Below are 19,755 nucleotides of genomic sequence, written 5' to 3'. Positions count from 1 at the left end.
TTCCTCATGTTGAGTGTTTTTCATTATATATTATTGGATGATATAACGTGTAGAAGTTGTATAGTTGACTATATTACTTTTACATTTAAGATACATTAAAAAAAACATAAGAATAGTGTACACTTCTAGGTACAGTTGAAGTCTGATGTTTACATACACCTTAGCCAAATACAGTTAAACTCAGTTTTTCACAATTCCTGACATTTAATCCTAGTAAAAATTCCCTGTCTTAGGTTAGTTAGGATCACCACTTTATTTTAAGAATGTGAAATGTCAGAATAATAGTAGAGAGAGAGAGAATAGTAGAGAACAGCTCCAAAAATTACTAAAGGACAGGACGCAGCCCGGCAACCCTAATGCCTAAAACACGCAGTGTAAATAGGAAAATGCAATATACCCCTACGTGCCCAAAAGGCATGACACACAAACAATCCCACACAAATCCCCAAACGAAACAGACAAATTAAATACCCCACTAATTGACTAACACAAAACAGGTGCAGACCTAAACAGACATAACCAAAAGACACAGAAACCTAGATCGGTGGCAGCTAGTAGGCCGGCGACGACGACCACCGAGCACCGCCCAACCGGGGAGAGGCGCCAACTTCTGTGGACGTGGTGACAAGAAAATGATTTATATCAGCTTTTATTTCTTTCAACACGTTCCCAGTGAGTCAGAAGTTTACATACACTCAATTAGTATTTGGTAGCATTGCCTTTAAATTGTTTAACTTGGGTTAAATGTTTTGGGTAGCCTTCCACAAGCTTCTCACAATAAATTGACTGCATTTTGGCCCATTCCTCCTGACAGAGCTGGTGTAACTGAGTCAGGTTTGTAGGCCTCCTTGCTCGCACATGCTTTTTCAGTTCTGCCCACAGATTTTCTATAGGATTGAGGTCAGGGCTTTGTGATGGCCACTCCAATACCTTGACTTTGTTGTCCTTAAGTCATTTTGCCACAACTTTGAAAGTATGCTTGGGGTCATTGTCCATTTGGAATACCCACTTGTGACCAAGCTTTAACTTCCTGATTGATGTCTTGAGATGTTGCTTCAATTTAAAAAACTTCTTATGACAACCCGATCCCGTCACCGGGACTGAGTTTGACAATAGCCAGTGAAAAATCAGAGTGCCAGATTCCTAGGTGTCCTTCCCTGGGTCACCAACTTCCCAGCTTTCTTGTTCGGTCTCTGTTCATCATAGACGCCTCAAACAACTTTCTAAAGACTGTTGACATCTAGTGGAAGCCTTAGGAAGTGCACAATGATTACTGAGTCACTGAGTGTTTGATAGGAAATGACTTGAAAAGAGTCCATCCATCAGATTTCCACTTCCTGGTAGGATTTTTTCGTCAGGTTTTTGCCTGCCATATGAGTTCTGTTAAACTCACAGACATAATTCAAACAGTTTTAGAAACTTCAGAGTGCTTTCTATCCAAATCTACTAATAATATGCATATCCTAGCTTCTGAGTTTGAGTAGGAGGCAGTTTAATATGGGCATGTATTTCATCCGAACGTGAAAATACTGCCCCCTACCAATATGAGGATATCAACATAATTTCCCCCCCTCATGATGCCATCTATTTTGTGAAGTGCACCAGTCCCTCCTGCAGCAAAGCACTCCCACAACATGATGCTGCCACCCCTGTGCTTCAAGGTTGGGATGGTGTTCTTCGGCTTGCAAGCCTCCCCCTTTTTCCTCCAAACATAACGATGGTCATTATGGCCAAACAGTTCTATTTTTGTTTCATCAGACCAGAGGACATTTCTCCAAAAAGTGCAATCCTTGTCCCCATGTGCTATTGCAAACTGTAGTCTGGCAGAACAAGATCCGGATCCTTAGCATTGAGAAAGAGGTTTCTGGAGGGGCGAGGGTTTTGAAATAAGACACAGACTGGTGAGGAAACTTCAAACTTATTTCCCTATTCACTTTTCCTATTGTAAACAAGTGAAATAGATCAACGGTGCATGTGAAGGAGGCATACAAGGTAATGTGGATGGAGAAGGAAATGCAATGACCATCAGGGTGTACCCTTTCCATGCATACTAAATGTCTGCACTTTGTGACTTGACCTACATTGCAAACTCCTTGAATATGACCATAGCGCGTGATTTATAGCCTTTATGGGGGTAGGTGGTGGGGGGTGGGAGATTCTTATGACATTGCCAGCAATAAGATTTGAGTTACATATCTTTTTAAAGACGAGGGCTGTAGCTCCTCCCCAAACTCGCCGTACTCGATACCGGGTCCAAAACAACCGTTCAGAGTTGAAAAGGTTTTAACTCAAATTAACTCCACTGAAACTAAGTTGTTCAGCCTTTCTTAGTTTTCTTGGCTAACAGAAGATTTTGTGATGGCACTTTATGTTACGATATTGTTTGCACTGGTATTCACCTGGTATTCATTTACTAGAACATTATGTGGTATCAATAGGTCCTTTCTGTTACTTACTTTCAACACAATTGGTAACTACGTATCTGGTTGGTACTAAAACGGTAGCTACCAGTTTTAATAAATCCTAAACAGTTTGTAACGATCAGTAATTTAAAGTCAACTTTTTGGTTATTATTATGTAATTACCATTTTACCATATAATTTCCAAGTAAATACCGGGTCATTTCTATGCCATAAAAAAGTTTGAAAACATTTCTGTGACTAGGCTTGACTCTTCAGGTCACAGTTCAACCTGAGCTGGTAACGGAGAGGTGAAGGGGTGAGTGATTTGGGATGGGTCTTGTGTGGAATGCAGAGCACCCTTTCACCCCTGAGATCAGAGTAAATGGAACTAATCAGAAGAGACCCCCAGAATGCATTGTGGTTGACCTGTGTGAGCTTGGTCTGTATGCTTGTGCTTCAGCCTCCCGAGTGGTGCCCTCAGGCTGTACCACACCATGTGCACTCTCACTCTCTTTGAGAAGCAGTCACTACCTCTCTCAGTCACTACCTCTCTCAATCTCTCATTGATTTGAAGTCTTTTTTTTTAGATGGGGATTGGGGGTGAAGATTCAGGAGATAGCAGAAAAGAGACACACAGTGGGGGCTTTATCCACAGCAAAAATCTCAGAGATGGAATTGGGTGTGAGATTCACTGCAGTATTACTCAGTGCTGTTTCATCCAGAACGGTTCGATCCAAATCTGACTGGTATTTTATACAACATCCCCTCGTCTTGCACCAACATGTATCTAGACGTGAAGATGTGAGCACAACACCACTGTGTTAATTTGATCAAAGATGTGGAAAGATTATTTAAAGACATCATGACAACATTGGTATATTGAGCAGAGCCATTTTCTGTAGGAACAGAGCTGACATGATTTCTTATTCTACATGTCAGAGTGGCATATTTGTTCTACACAATATATCCTACCTGAAAGTTTCACAATGTTGTGCCCTGCTGAATGCAGCCCAGTGATGGTTAAGAGGTGTAGGTGAGTGTTTCATGTGGTCCTCCCGGACCTCTCTGCTCTACTGCTATCTCATTTCGTATATGTTATTTTCTGGTCTAGCTAGTTCTGTTCTGCTCCCGAGTTATGTGCAACTGATCTGCTAAATGCCGTGCTCTACTCTATTCTTCTGTGTTCAGTTCTGCTCTATGCAACTTAGGTCTATGCTGAGTTTTGCCCTGCTTCATTCTGTTCTGATTGGTGTTCTACTGTGATGTGGAGCTCCTTTATATTCTGTTCTGGGCAGTTGTGTCTCTGCATTGGAAAGCATTGTGCAGCCTATCAAAATGCATCAGATATTTTATTCTTCACAACTGTTCTTCCCAAAGTAAAACATTTCTAAACTGGTGATAACTCCATATTGTCATTAATTGAGAAATGTATTAATTGGTTTGTTTTTACTGGTTTGTTGTGAATGTGAAGCAAGGGTTTTTATGCTTTTGATTCCCCAGCACTGTTTACTGTTTTTGTTTTTAATTCACTATTTTCATTAGCTCCAGTACAGTTGATATATAAAGCATCTAATTCCAGTCCAAACGGAGGTTCACATAATTATGTCTTTGAAGCTTTTGAGCTCTACCCACAATACCACCACCAACACCCAATTGGAAAAACACGAGACAATTTACTCCAGGCAATGTCACTATCCCTTGAGTAATGTTTCATCACCCTCTAGTGGTTAATTGTCAGATTAGATTAGAGAAGGTTACTGCAGACTAATAACTTTGCAATACAGCAAGGCCCTCAATTTAGACTGCTTTCCCTCCCATAAAACGCACACGTAGTCTGTTAAAGCATGGGAACTTCAAGTAAATGTATTGTGAATGGACCAAAAGAGAATAAGCTCAAATTGTATTCCATCACTCTATTTCTATGCTAGTGCCATAGTGTTACACCCAATATATTCATCTCTACCTTTATTTAGCCAATCAACTCTTTAAAAACCAACTGCCAGAATCCAACCATAGTATTTGGTCTGTAATCGATACTGGTAGCTCCTCAAACATGACTGGGTGCTCCTTAAAATAGAAAACATTGGCTAACGAGGCTGGCAATATCCCCTGCTTAGACATTATAATGGGGTAATAAGAACTGTCAAGACTAACAATGCACTACAACTGCATTCTTAGCAGTATTCCTTTCAGTTCTACTTAGTGATGGCAATATATTAGTTTTTAGTTATTTTGTCTGTCTTATCTGTGTGTGTGTTTTGGGTGGGTAGGTAAGTGTGGGTGGATGAGAGACTGTATCATATACTTGAGTGAGAGTCTACAATGCACTCCCACTCAAAAGAACACTTATGGTCGACCATGAGGGATTTATTTGAACTGTACCCTATAGCATTTTCACACCTGAAGAGTCGTGTTAGTTCCCAAAACGAATACCTTTGTAGGCCAGTCCAACCCCAGTCAGTCACAACTGCTCATTATCTTTCCAATGGAAGAAGCCTTGCATTTTGGCCATCACGTCATGATCACCATTCTCCAGGACTATCAAAACAAGTACAACCCACAAGAGGCCCCCAAGAAGGACAAGGAGACAGCCGAGAACAACCTGGGCGGCCTGCTGTAGTGTAGACATCCAAGCCAGTAGATGGCGCCACGCTGCTTTTGTATCCTCTCTACTAGACTGCTGTTTCTTTGGTGGGATAAACACTTTTTGGAGTGACTTTTGTCGACTTTGTATAATGACTTTATTTCTGAACTGTGTGTTTGATTAAATGTGTTTTATATTTTTTATACTCCTTTGTTTTACTGTAAGTGTTTTGCTTTACCTTTTGTTGTGCGCTTTGGTGACGGTGTTGCTTATTTTTGCTGTATCTTTCCTCTTTCGTCCTCTATCCTTTCCCTCACCAAGTGTGTGTGTGTGTGTGTGTGTGTGTGTGTGTGTGTGTGTGTGTGTGTGTGTGTGTGTGTGTGTGTGTGTGTGTGTGTGTGTGTGTGTGATTGAATCTTTGTGACATTGGTGTGGAATATAAAGTGATATTATTATACATATGCTGCTACATGTAAATTGTATATTTATGTACTGTATAAAGTAAATATATTTCATGATATCAAGGACCAATACTTAATATAATTCAATGTAATAGTTTAGCAGTTTGGTCTTTTTCCTGGAGGGCCACAATGTGTAGTAATCTTTGGCCAAACCAGGCACACTAGAGTCTATGGAGCGATATGATGTTGAATCTGAAATTCAATTTATGTTGGCAATAATATCACTCCATACCATTCTAGCTATATGTCTTGGTTAATGCCTGGTTGGAAAAAATGAAAAAGACTGTAGCTCCTGAAGACATTATGGGCCACCACTTGGGTATAAGCACTATATGGTCCTGTAGCCTACTTTGTCACATGTAAACAAGTTTAGGATGCCAAATGTTACCAAACATCCTACGCTTCCACTAGTCCCAGTCAAACTTATCTTGACCTTTATCAACCCTACTGCATATGCCCTGTAGCTTTCATTTCAATTTCATTTTATTGTACTTTGTTTGGGATGGCACAAGACACTTTTTAAAAAATGTGTGTATATTTTTGGTCTAGTGTTCTTTTCCTGTATTATGATTTTATCATAACAATGGAATTTTACTTCTCTATTGCTCAATACTGTATGCTATGCGCACACAGTTGTTTGTTGTAGATCTGGAACCACTGACAGAATAGGGGAGTATCTGTGGCCACATGATAAAACACTAGTCTGGCATCACTAGTCTGAAAATAGGAGGAAACCAGTTGGACATGTACATAAACATATGGCAGTTGACATTAATATTGTCAAAAACACATCCTAGATGTCTCACACTTTTTGAATGAACTTGTGCCTTTGGCCAGGATCCAATTTTCCCACGGAGCTGGTGTGTAAAGGACCATATAAAATCATCTGAATGAGGGTTATTCATGATTCAGTGGGATTATAGCATAGTTGAATTCAATTTAATTTCCAATGAGTTTAAGAAATTAATGGAAAGACATGTACTTATTGTATTGAATATGTACAAAAACAGTTTGTTGATTTAGTGTGTCAGTTTTGTGAAGGGCCAATATGAATGTAAAATCCAGACAGTTGAGGAATGACATGCAGTATGACATGAGCGATACCAAAAACATAGCTACTGCAGTCAGTTTTACAACCAGAGTTTTTCTTTTTTAATTTGTTTATTGCTTAAACAGAAATTTTAACACAGCATAAACCAATACTGATCAAATTAGAAATCAAAGCAGTGGTAGGTTTTATGGGGAAAACATTCAATCAAATCAAATCAAATTTTATTGGTCACATACACATGGTAATCACATGTTAATGCGAGTGTAGCGAAATGCTTGTGCTTCTAGTTCTGACTGTGCAGTAATATCTAACAAGTAATCTAACAATTTCACAACAACTACCTTATACACACAAGTGTAAAGGCATGAATTAGAATATGTACATATAAATGTATGGATGAGCAATGGCCAAACGGCATAGGCAAGATGCAGTAGATGGTATAGAGTACAGTATATACATATGAGATGAGTAATGTAGGGTATGTAAACATTATATGAAGTGGCATTGTTTAAAGTGACTAGTGATACATTTACTACATCAAATGTTTTATTATTAAAGTGGCTAGAGATGAGTCAGTATGTTGGCAGCAGCCACTCAATGTTAGTGATGGCTGTTTAACAGTCTGATGGCCTTGAGATAGAAGCTGTTTTTCAGTCTCTCGGTCCCAGCTTTGATGCACCTGTGCTGATCTCGCCTTCTGGATGATAGCGGGGTGAACAGGTTACAGGTCCTTGATTATCTTTTTGGCCTTCCTGTGACATCGGGTGATGTAGGTGTCCTGGAGGGCAGGTAGTTTTCCCCCGGTGATGCGTTGTGCAGTTGCTGTACCAGGCGGTGACACAGCCCGACAGGATGCTCCCGATTGTGCATCTGTAAATGTTTGTGAGTGTTTTTGGGGACAAGACAAATTTCTTCAGCCTCCTGAGGTTGAAGAGGCGCTGTTGCGCCTTCTTCACCACGCGGTCTGTGTGTGTGGACCATTTCAGTTTGTCTTTGATGTGTACGCCGAGGACCTTAAAACTTTCCACTTCTCCACTACTGTCCCGTCGATGTGGATAGGGGGGTGCTCCCTCTGCTATTTCCTGAAGTCCATGATCATCTCCTTTGTTTTGTTGACGTTGAGTGTGAGGTTATTTTCCTGACACCACACTCCGAGGGTGTAGCATAAGAACAGCTTCATTGGCACAATGGACAATAACCTTGCACAATGTTCTAATCTAACATTCTAATCTATATCTGGAGAACCCTGTCCTCTCTGTACATTCCATTTCTATCTCTACCATTACTTTTTCATTTGTGTAATGCACTGTTACCGTTTTGCAGCAACACTGAGATGGTGACATTGTGCATAGAGATATAAAACATGTTAAAATGATATCCAAAGAATGACAAAGACAATGGAACATGTTGCCACAGACATTTAACCTCATTCACCACTCCTTTAATAGTCTCTGAAACACCTGACTTGAAACCTCCAACCAATCACCACCCTAAGACATAGAGGAACAGGTCTCAAAATCTGACATTGGTTTTGTCCTTGTTATAACATGTCTGTTACAGTGGAGGTGGTTCGAAGAAGGGTAACCTTGCCTGAGCCCTGATAACTTGTGTTAGCTGTCTAGGCTTTAGCTCAGAGGAGTTCGAATCCCTGCAGGTCATATGGACAGATGGTTTAAGTCAGGTGTCACCAATAGTCGCAGATCAATCTAAAATTCCAACTAAAGACAGTTCTGAATGTAATGTTTTGAGAATGACACAAATATTAATTTCCACAAAGTTTGCTGCTTCAGTGTCTTTACATATTTTTGTCAGATGTTACTATGGAATACTGAAGTATAATTACAAGCATTTCATAAGTGTTTTACTGACAATTACATGAAGTTGATGCAAAGAGTCAATATTTGCAGTGCTGACCCTTCTTTTTCAAGACCTCTGCAATCCACCCTGGCATGCTGTCAATTAACTTCTGGGCCACATCCTGACTGATGGCAGCCCATTCTTGCATAATCAATGCTTGGAGTTTGTCAGAATTTGTGGGTTTTTGTTTGTCCACCCGCCTCTTGAGGATTGACCACAAGTTCTCAATGGGATTAAGGTCTGGGCAGTTTCCTGGCCATGGACCCAAAATATCAATGTTTTGTTCCCCGAGCCACTTAGTTATCACTTTTACCTTATGGCAAGGTTCTCCATCATGCAGGAAAAGGCATTGTTCATCACCAAACTGTTCCTGGATGGTTGGGAGAAGTTGCTCTCGGAGGATGTGTTGGTACCATTCTTTATTCATGGCTGTGTTCTTAGGCAAAATTCTGAGTGAGCCCACTCCCTTGGCTGAGAAGCAACCCCACACATGAATGGTCTCAGGATGCTTTACTGTTGGCATGACACAGGACTGATGTTAGCGCTCACCTTGTCTTCTCCGGACAAGCTTTTTTCTGGATGCCCCAAACAATCGGAAAGGGGATTCATCAGAGAAAATGACTTTACCCCAGTCCTCAGCAGTCCAATCCCTGTACCTTTGCAGAATATCAGTCTGTCCCTGATGGTTTTCCTGGAGAGAAGTGGCTTCTTTGCTGCCCTTCTTGACACCAGGCCATCCTCCAAAAGTCTTTGCACTCACTGTGCGTGCAGATGCACTCACACCTGCCTGCTACCATTCCTGAGCAAGCTCTGTACTGGTGGTGCCCCGATCCCGCAGCTGAATTAACTTTAGGAGACAGTCCTGGCACTTGCTGGACTTTCTTGGGCGCCCTGAAGCCTTCTTCACAACAATTGAACCGCTCTCCTTGAAGTTCATGATGATCCGATAAATGGTTGATTTAGGTGCAATCTTACTGGCAAGCAATATCCTTGCCTGTGAAGCCCTTTTTGTGCAAAGCAATGATGACGGCATGTGTTTCCTTGCAGGTAACCATGGTTGACAGAGGAAGAACAATGATTCCAAGCATTACCCTCCTTTTGAAGCTCCCAGTCTGTTATTCAAACTCAATCACCATGACAGAGTGATCTCCAGCCTTGTCCTCGTCAACAATCACACCTGTGTTAACGAGAGAATCACTGACATGATGCCAGCTGGTCCTTTTGTGGCAGGGCTGAAATGCAGTGGAAATTTTTTTGGGGGATTCAGTTCATTTACAGGGCAAAGAGGGACTTTGCAATGAATTGCAATTCACCTGATCACTCTTCATAACATTATAGAGTATATGCAAATTGCCACCATATAAACTGAGGCAGCAGACTTTGTGAAAATTAATATTTGTGTCATTCTCAAAACTTTTGGCCACGACTGTACATGGATGTCCTTTTCTGTTATTTTAAGGAATACATGATCAAGTTCATTTGTTAAGAGGTGTGCAAGAGTGTGATTGCTCCTTGCAGTGGAATATGTACACATATATAAATATATTTTAATTAACATGGTTAAAAAAAACAAAGCTTTTCAGGCATGTGAGAGAGCTCTTATTTTAATTAATTGAAACAATGAAGTCCAGGCAGTCGTGAGTACAGTTTAGAAGTACTTTGCATATAAGGGTTGTTCCACAAATTCAGTATAACTTGTTACAACCTGGCTCAAGATTGTTTCATAACAAGAATCAGACTTACACTTCAGACACAGAGATGAGCTCCGTCTGAATGTAGCCAGCCTCAGAGGCACTCTCCAACTCCATTGGCTGAGCAGCTGAGAAGGTCAAAGGTTATAGACGTCTAGAGGTTATCATCAGAACCAAACACAGGTGGCAGGTGGTCCCTAAATTGGGGAGCACGGATTCATAGTAATGGCTGGAATGGAGTAAATGGAATGGTATCAAACACATCACACACTCCATTCCAGACATTATTTTGAGCCTTCCTCCCCTCACCAACCTCCTGTGGCAAGGCATTACCAGTGGTCAGTATTTCAAATGGGGGAAAAGGGTGTGGCACAACAAAATAAGAAAAGTATGCTATGCAGTATATATTGTGTATAATAGCTTAGACTGGAATTGAAGTCTTCAACACCATTTGTACCTTTTTCAACTACTCAATCTTTCCTCAACACACATACATTTCTAACAGCTTGTTAGTTACCTTCTGTGGGGCGGCTGTAGTAGCGTGTGAAGGCACTGTCTTTGGGGATGTTGGGGTAGAGGTAGAGCAGAGGGTTCTCAGGGATGTTCTCAGCAGCCATCACCTTGTAGTTGTGGAGGATATCAGGAAAAGAGACGGCGGCCAGCTCCTTCTTAGTGTAGGGCTCCACCGCGTGGAAATGGACGTCTATATGTTCATAGATATACAGTTGAAGTCGGAAGTTTACATACACCTTAGCCAAATACATTTAAACTCCAGTTTTTCACAATTCCTGACATTTAATCCTAGTAAAAATTGCCTGTCTTAGGTCAGTTAGAGAGAATGATTTATTTCAGCATTTATTTCTTTCATCTCATTCCCAGTGGGTCAGAAGTTGACATACACTCAATTAGTATTTGGTAGCATTGCCTTTAAATTGTTTAACTTGGGTCAAACGATTCGGGTAGCCTTCCACAAGCTTCCCACAATATGTTGGGTGAATTTTGGCCCATTACTCCTGACAGAGCTGGTGTAACTGAGTCAGGTTTGTAGGCCTCCTTGCTCGCACACACTTTTTCAGTTCTGCCCACAAATGTTATTTTGGATTGAGGTCAGGGCTTTGCGATGGCCACTCCAATACCTTGACTTTGTTGTCCTTAAGCCATTTTGCCTCAACTTTGGAAGTATGCTTGGGGTCATTGTCCATTTGGAAGACCCATTTGCGACCAAGCTTTAACTTCCTGACTGATGTCTTGAGATGTAGCTTCAATATATCCACCAAATTGTCCTTCTCATGATGCCATCTATTTTGTGAAGTGCACCAGTCCCTCCTGCAGCAAAGCACCCCCACAACATAATGCTGCCACCCCCATGCTTCACGGTTGGGATGGTGTTCTTCGGCTTGCAAGCCTCCCCCTTTTTCTTCCAAACATAACAATCGTCATTATGGCCAAACAGTTCTATTTTTGTTTCATCAGACCAGAGGGGGAAAAAAAGTACAATCGTTGTCCCCATGTGCTATTGCAAACCGTAGTCTGGCTTTTTTAATGGCGGTTTTGGAGCAGTGGCTTCTTCCTTGCTGAGCGGCCTTTCAGGTTATGTCGATATAGGACTTGTTTTACTATGGATATAGATACTTTTGTACCTGTGTCCTCCAGCATCGTCACAAGGTCTTTTGCTGTTGTTCTGTGATTGATTTGCACTTTTCGCACCAAAGTATGTTCATATCTAGGAGACAGAACGCGTCTCCTTCCTGAGCGGCATGACGGCTGCGTGGTCCCATGGTGTTTATACTTGCGTACTATTGGTTGTGCAGATGAACGTGGTACCTTCAGGCGTTTGGAAATTGCTCCCAAGGATGAACCAGACTTGTGGAGGTCCACCATTTTTTTGGCTGATTTATTTTGATTTTCCCATGATGTCAAGCAAAGAGGCACTGAGTTTGAAGGTAGGCCTTGAAATACATCCACAGGTACACCTCCAATTGACTCAAATGATTCAATTAGCCTATCAGAAGCATCTAAAGCCATGACATTTTCGGGAATTTTCTAAGCTGTTTAAAGGCACAGTCAATTTAGTGTATGTAAACTTCTGACCCACTGGAATTGTGATACAGTGAATTAAAAGTGAAATAATCTGTCTGTAAACAATTGTTGGAAAAATTACTTGTGTCATGCACAAAAGTATAGTTTGTTAAAACAAAAAATTTGTGGAGTGGTTGAAAAATGAGTTTTAATGACTCCAACCTAAGTGTATGTAAACTTCCGACTTCAACTGTACATAAATGCACACACACACACACACACACAATGTGATAGGAGAATGTGTTCTCAGTCAGCTTACCTGGTAAAATAATACAAACAGAAACACATATACCTGAGACAGATGTAGAGACACATACTCATAATGTGTAAAAACAATTAAAATATATATATTTTTGTCTGTCCATTGGTATGTACACTGAGTATATATACCACACATTAGGAACACCTTCCTCATATTGAGTTGCACCCTCTCCCCACACTTTTGCCCCCAGAACAGCCTCAATTCGTCGAGGCATGGACTTTACAAGGTGTCGAAAGTGTTCCACAAGGATGCTGGCCCATGCTGACTCCAATGCTTCCCACAGTTGTGTCAAGTTGGCTGGATATCCTTTGGGTGGTGGACCATTCTTGATACACACGGGAAACTGTTGAGCGTGAAAATCCCAGCAGTGTTGCAGTTCTTGACTCAAACCGATGCACCTGGCACCTACTACTATACCCCATTCAAAGGCACTTAAATATGTTGTCTTGCCCATTCACCCTCTGAATGGCACACATACACAATCCATGTCCCAATTCTCTCAAGGCTTAAAAATCCTTCTTTAACCCATCTCCTCCCCTTCATCTACAGCTACAAAGCTACAAACACACATGCACACAAAAAAACACACCGTTATTGGAGCCCTCCACCCAGGTGAAGGTAATGGCTCCCTCTCGGCTGCTCTCGCTGAAGCGCAGCAGGAAAGTTCCAGGCTCCTTGTCCTTCAGCAGGGCCTTCTCTCTCTCCTTACTAACAAAGCCCATGATACACCTATAGACCATAGAGATGTAGTGGATTATAGCACAATAAAGTCACTTTTCAAAAAAGTAATGTAAACCTAGTCTTCAGAAAGGCATACTGAAGTAATGTGAGTTGGAGAGATGTTTTCCCCATCATTCCACAGACACAGCAGGTGTCTCTTGATCAGGTCCAGTATTCCCTCGATCCACAGCCAGAAGGGAAAGCTCTTCTCATTCACATTCTGCCCAGGTAAAGACACACTCAATACACAACCCATAGTAAACACACACGGGTTGGCTAAAACACTAAACTTCCAGTGAGATGCTCACCTTGCAGAACTTGGTCCAGGGGATGAGCCCATTAGGGTTTCCCGCTGCTTCTCGACCTGTCACAGGAGTTTCATATTATTATTGGTTCACTTTAATGGAATGACCTTAAGCAACATTTGCATTGTTAGCCTTTATCTGGGATTAGTTGGCCAAATGAGTTGGTCAACTTGACTCCCTTGCCAGATATGTGTGTAGAGAAAAACTAATAGCTACCTCACACACTGAATGTATGACTGTTAAATGAATTTTATATCTTTGATGATAATAATCAATAATCAATTCGCCTTGACTAATTCCCAAGGTTTGTAAGACAATGGGTTAAAATAATTAGGCAAGGACTCAGCTTTCTGCAAAAGGTATCTGTAGCTTTTATTCAGAGAACGTTCTGAGGTCAGGATAACAAAACAGTCATTATATAGTTCTTGCTTTCTTACGCACATGCATTTACACACACTGTTGGTGACCTGCTTCCCCCACAAACTTCTCACACTCTTTATCATCTCCCGAGCTCGCCTGTTCCTTTCCCTCAAGGTTAGAAATGCTTTGAAGCTTTTACTCCCAGGACCATCTGTCTCCTGGTGTCCCTCGTAATTGCATATACACATTTCTTTCCCTATCCCATGGTTCCTGGACTTTCCAGAACTAATCAAACTTATCTATCCCTACATTGATCATTACATTGATTATTCATTAACCATTCTGTATGACTAATAATTCATCATGGTTTATTGATTCATTTACCTTTATTAGATAATTCTCTTATCAATTCCACCCTTAAATGATTCAATAATTCACCATGATTTGATCAGATGCTATATGAGAACCCTACTAATCACATGCTATATGTAAATGCAATAATCACTCGCTACATGGAAATACATCACACACTATATGGAAATACATCACACACTATATGGAAATACATCACACGCTATATGGAAATACAATACATCACACGCTATATGGAAATACAATACATCACACTACAATGATTTAAACAAGTCCAATACATGAATATTCCTCATATTCTTCCATTACTGTCCTAGGCCTATTTCCAATTATGACACTTCTGTTTAGGATTTTCATCATAATTTTCATTTAAGGAACAGTGTATCTAAATGTTGAAAATTGTTTCATCAAACATTGGCTCCTCGTTGTTGAAAGAGACGGAACCATCTTCCTGGCCTGGAGGCACGCAATCGCCATCTCACTGATCGGCGCTCGGAATGGGTCCATATCTCACCATATGCTGCGTCATCGATCTCTCTAGAGTCCTGGTGATTAAACCTCTCACACATGGAATGAGACAACATTCACACAACACAAACACACTCATACAGGTGAAAGCAGCCCATAATACAGTTCTTACAATACTTTTCCATTTCGCAAACATGGGCTGTGTTCTCAGGAATGTACGTGTAGCGCTGAACCTAATCATTCTACCTACACTGCCCTCTTCTGCCAATAACATATCGAGAGTCAGTCTATTTTACCAGGTCATGAGGGGGGTGGCGGTTAATTGATCAGAGAACCTCTTTACTGCATCCCCATTTTCATTCATGAATCTCTGTTGATTATAAAATATGTCATTAATCCCATCCACATTTTTATTTATTGTCAACCACCAAAATAATGTAGTGTTAAAGCCTTCACATATTTGATTCATAGCTTTGTATTCATCTGGAACTTCCCTGAGGATGCCAATAGCATCCATCTAGACAAAGCTACTCCCATCCTGGTCAAAACTCCTCCTGTGCCTACTTTAGCCTCCTATAACTGGCCTCTGATGACTAACTTGACTTGGTTGGACCTATAACCCCAGGGCGCAAGTTCCTAACCACCCTTTGTGGTAATTTCCGTCGTATGCGTCCTTTGCTGGTACTAGCCCACCCTTCATCAGTTATAGGTGCTGTGAGGTTAAGAATGTTCTATTCCTCTCTCAAACCTAAGTCAGTCACATTACCAATTACCTTTCAGTCATTAAAATCATCTAAGTTCTCGGTGCCATTCTTGTATCTATAACACTGGTATTCATCCGGAATTTAGGTGAACCGAGGTGGGTTGGCTGAGTACTTCAATCTGGCCAACCCCAATTCCTGTACAGTTGTCTGCTTCCCCAGGAAATTGTTTAATGTTTACCTTAAATTCTACATCTTGATCTTCTTCGACTCCTTATTCTGTATGTCACTCATCAGTGTATTATATAGTTTATCTTCTACTTCTTCTCAATGACAACGGTATCGTATGATTAGTACCAGAAGGTGGTGGATCTGAATGTATCAGTCAGATTAGACTATGATGCAGCTCAGAGTCTCTACTCTTCCCAAAAACCGCCAACCCTCTCCTGCCCTTAGTCTCTCTGCTAGGTACCACCCCATACTCACACCTCTAGGAGCACACACAGTGATGAACGGTCGGGATAGGAAATCTTCGTTAAGGAGGTAACCCCCGGACCCTGTTGGTACTCGGTTCTTCTCCTAACTCTGTGTGATCAACAGTGTTCATATGTGTACATACCTCCTTGCAGTGGGTAACGTGGACCCAAGTGACTCTCTCAGCTTTTCTAATGGCAAAGGCAGTGGTTTAACAGAACCTGGTATGGGCCTTCCCAACGGGACTGCTTCCAGTTTCCTCAGGGACTGGATCCACACCCAGTCTCCTAGTTGGATTGAGTGAATCACCTTCTCCTGTAATTCACCTGTTGGACACAAAATCTTGGACATACGGGTTTGGTTAACAAACAGTCTTCTCATGTGCTCTGCTAGTATTTCTTCAACTTCTATGTCTACCTGTTCTGGTATCTCTATTCTCCCTAACTCTGGCATTCTATAGGCTTTATCTGATTAGCTAAACTGTCATCCATCATTTAAAGAGATGGCTCCTAGTAAACCAACTCTAGGGATAATATCTTGACTTAATATTTTAGCTACCATAATCATGTCCACCAAGTAAGTTGGGAACGCTTCTACTCTGTCATTCTTATCTGTTACTGTTAAACACCCCTTCTTCCCCTCAATTCGGAATATCTCAATAAGGTAAATTTCCAACTGTTGGAATGGATATCTTACAATTATTTTTTTTTTAAGTAATTATCCTCTAGGCCATCACTCTTTCCTAACTACTCTACTATACTTCCCTCCCCTTGATACATTGCGTAGCCTATGTATCAATATTGCTGCGTATCCATACAATGTCTTTGGTAGGATAAGTAAATTATCCTTATGTCAGACCTTCTCTTGTAGGATGCCCCCTTTCATTTTCCACATGTCCAATTCTCCCTGGGGCCTTCATCCTCGGCTATTCTGTAAAATTTCTCTGTCTAGTTTCTTATCGTCTTTAAGATTAATCTATGCTGCTTTGTATGGTTTTAAATGTCTATGTGCTTGTCTGTGTAAATAGTAACTTTTCTCTCCTTTCTTATTTCACCGGTTCTAGTCAATGCTACTATTTCGGCCTACTGTGCAGAATAGTGTCTGGGCAATGGTTCAGAGTCTAACACCTGAAACCAACTAAGCCCTTTTAGTTAGGGTAACAATTACTTTCAACAAAATGATCATATCTCCTCCTAGCGAATTTACCAAACATAAACTTAAAATCAAAACTAAAATACGTGCCTGCCAATGGAGCCGATAGTCTCTCCATGAATTAATATCCTAAAGCTAAGTGAACCAAATTCTCTTCCTATCTACTCCTGCTGGCCCCCCTTCTTTCTTCCTGCTACTCCCCAACCCTCAAGGTTACAGCAGTGCAGGGGAGGATCTCTCTGTCTGCCCTTCTATCTGTCTCCAGCTTTTTCTCATAACAGAAAGTATCAAATCTGGGTTGTTTCCAAATATTGACTAAATGTCTCATTGTCTCCTTGGTTGCACTCCTGAACTTTAGAAAAATCAACCTGTCTAGATATTGCATATCTACTTAAATTTATCTCAATAATCCTCAATACCCTCAATAATCCTGGATCACCTACAGATGTCATGTATCCCTGTCCTGTTGACATAAGTCTACCATTGTTAAACTTATTCACAACAAAATATATTCATAAATCTCTTACAATGAATTCAACAACAGCTGACTTCCTAAGGGAAAATAAACGTATCTAGATCATGTAAAAAAATACCCCTGCTACTGGTCAAAATATTTTCAAATCACATAATCCGATCAAAATGACTCATCTGATTTACTCCACCCAGGAAAAATATTTTACCCTTATTGTTCTAGGAAAATAGACTTAAAGAAGCCTACCCTTAGTCTAAGGCTTCGCCCTTTTAGTCTTCTCATTTGTTCAAATTGTCAATTGTGTCTAAGAACTTTAACTCCATCATAATTATCAGTTCTACAAATTCCCTTAAAATCAATATCACCAATGCCCTTAAATTCACCATCCAAATGGCTTTTCAATGTGGCTGATCAGACCACACAGGAAAAGTCACCAGAGGGGTTAAAAAGTCATACCACCCTTTCAGAACCGTGTTTCTTACTACATTAAACAAATTAAGGCTTAGAACTTCATCCACATTTTGTATCCCAGGTTCCCAGAACATTCCCTATCAAAAGAATTTCATGTGTTTATTAAAACTCAGAAAACAAAACTTCCAAAATGCCATGTGTGTATACCCCTTTAAGATATCATGTCCCTAGGAATTTTTTATTTTTTATTTTTTTTCCAAAGAGAGCTAAGCGCTTCTTTTTCCATAAAATAACCACTTGGTCAATGTTTCATCCTATCACACTGATTCAAAAACCCAACAGTTGACTATAAACAAAACCTAATAATACTTAAAATTCCATTGTACTCCCCCCAATCATTAGTTTCAAACTTCCTCAATGGTTTATGTGATAGACCATGCCTTTCTGTGGGCGCCTGACCTTCTTCTCTCTGTATTTGTCTCGACCCCCTCTCTGGCCTCTCCTGTCTTTGTTATTTTGCAATCTCGGTGATTATGGCCTACTTTATTGCAGTGTTTACACGGCTCCTCACATTCTCTAGCAAAATGTTCTGTCTCGCCACAATTGTAACATCTATTTCCCCCTTTCTCTCCTGCCTTGCTATTTTTTTCTCTTTTGTCACCTCTACCATTCCCTGCAATCTCTCCTAGAGTGGCCATCAGATATTCTGCTCCTTTCCTTCTTCTCTTTCTCACCTTTGCCAAGTTTCTCATAGTGTACAGCATATCTCTTTACTTCCCTCAGATCTGCTAGCCCCCACCCTACGAGGTTCTGTTTAATGGCGCGGTTTCCACCTATTTTATTGCAGTGTTTACACAGAACCTCACATTCTCTAGCAAAATGACCCGGTTTGTTACAGTTAAAGCATCCATCTCCCCCTTTCTTTTGTCTATTCCTATCCGGACTTTGGTTATGGTAAACGAGTCTACTGAGGGCTCTGGGTTGTGCAGCACCACCAACACGCTCTCTTCCCCTGGTTCTCATCTTTCTCTCTACCTCCGTTTCTATCCACTTTTTCAATAAAGTGGCTAAATCCTGTCCTCCTCCCTGTGTCTCTTCCTCTCTACCTCCCTCGGCTCCCTGAGGACCAGCATATGGGGAGGGGGTATTGGTACGGGCGGCACTTGATGTGGTAGCCTCCGTCTCACTACCACCATCTCCCTATCTGGGTTCTCTCGCCATCCCTGGTCAGCCAGGGAGGGGTATAATTCGGGTTTGGATGGTGTCTCTGTGGGAGCCGTGGGAGTCCTCTCTGTCTGCTCCTGGCTACCCAAACATTCATTTTTAGTAACACCCTTACTTTTGGCCCCCTCCGCTCTCTTTCTAGCTTCTGCCAGCCAAACACGAGCGGTGTCAAGCCCCTCTGTGCGCTGCTTCTCCGTCTTACCCCCACTGACCTTATGTATTTGTTTTACCATTAATTCCAATCTTTCAACATTTAAACATCCATCAAAATCATACTTCTTCTTCCATCTTTGCCCAAAATGAATGTTTCTTTTATCTTTTCCCAGCATGAAACGTTCATCTCCCGTCAAGACCGGGATTCCCTTAGAGGATTTACTACCCATGTTGCTTAAATCGTTTAAAGTACACCCGTATTTATTCTGTTTCTTCTCCCAATCTAGAGTTTTAGAAATATTATTCGTAAGAACCTTAAACTATGTGCTTTAATTTATACAATTCCGAACCAAATACGATCAGTGTCTACTCGTTGTTAATCTTTAGGTGTATGCTATTTTACCGTTATTAACCTAGAATTTTGGGAATAATTATTCGCATTCTATCCTGACATATTGTTTATATCTCACACGTATACGACTATAAGTTCTTCTTATTTTCCTGTCGTTTCCTGTGACTCTTGACTTTATCAATATATCTTTCACATTAATCTATA

At 40.9% G+C, this 19,755-nt stretch overlaps 1 protein-coding gene across 3 annotated transcripts; it reads right to left on the bottom strand.

Moving 5' to 3' along the window:
- Nucleotides 1-9,941: 9,941 nt before the first annotated feature.
- Nucleotides 9,942-13,633, bottom strand: LOC115156124 (signal transducer and activator of transcription 1-like). 3 transcript variants are annotated; one of them, XM_029703443.1, is made up of 5 exons: nucleotides 13,416-13,633; nucleotides 13,205-13,327; nucleotides 12,977-13,116; nucleotides 10,564-10,749; nucleotides 9,942-10,174 (listed from the first exon to the last, which is right to left on the bottom strand). In XM_029703443.1, exons 2-5 carry the CDS (start codon nucleotides 13,240-13,242, stop codon nucleotides 10,095-10,097), a joined length of 444 nt encoding a protein of 147 aa, XP_029559303.1. In that variant the 5' UTR covers nucleotides 13,243-13,327; nucleotides 13,416-13,633; the 3' UTR covers nucleotides 9,942-10,094. The 3 variants fall into 3 exon arrangements, with proteins under 3 accessions (XP_029559303.1, XP_029559305.1, XP_029559304.1); XM_029703445.1 differs by having other exon boundaries at nucleotides 13,236-13,327; XM_029703444.1 differs by lacking the exon at nucleotides 13,205-13,327.
- Nucleotides 13,634-19,755: the final 6,122 nt, after the last annotated feature.

The sequence above is a fragment of the Salmo trutta genome, chromosome 20 (assembly GCF_901001165.1).
Source record: "Salmo trutta chromosome 20, fSalTru1.1, whole genome shotgun sequence".
NCBI lineage: Eukaryota > Metazoa > Chordata > Actinopteri > Salmoniformes > Salmonidae > Salmo > Salmo trutta.
The sequence above is the reverse complement of the archived record's forward strand: the minus strand, read 5'-3'. Positions and strand labels throughout refer to the sequence as shown.

Coding starts and splice junctions, on each gene's coding strand:
- LOC115156124 (XM_029703443.1), bottom strand. CDS start 13,242: ATGATGGGGAAAACATCTCTCCAACTCACATTACTTCA. Junction 13,117..13,204: donor CTCCAACTCACATTACTTCA/GTATGCCTTTCT, acceptor TATGGTCTATAG/GTGTATCATGGGCTTTGTTA. Junction 10,175..10,563: donor CTACAGCCGCCCCACAGAAG/GTAACTAACAAG, acceptor TGACCTTCTCAG/CTGCTCAGCCAATGGAGTTG.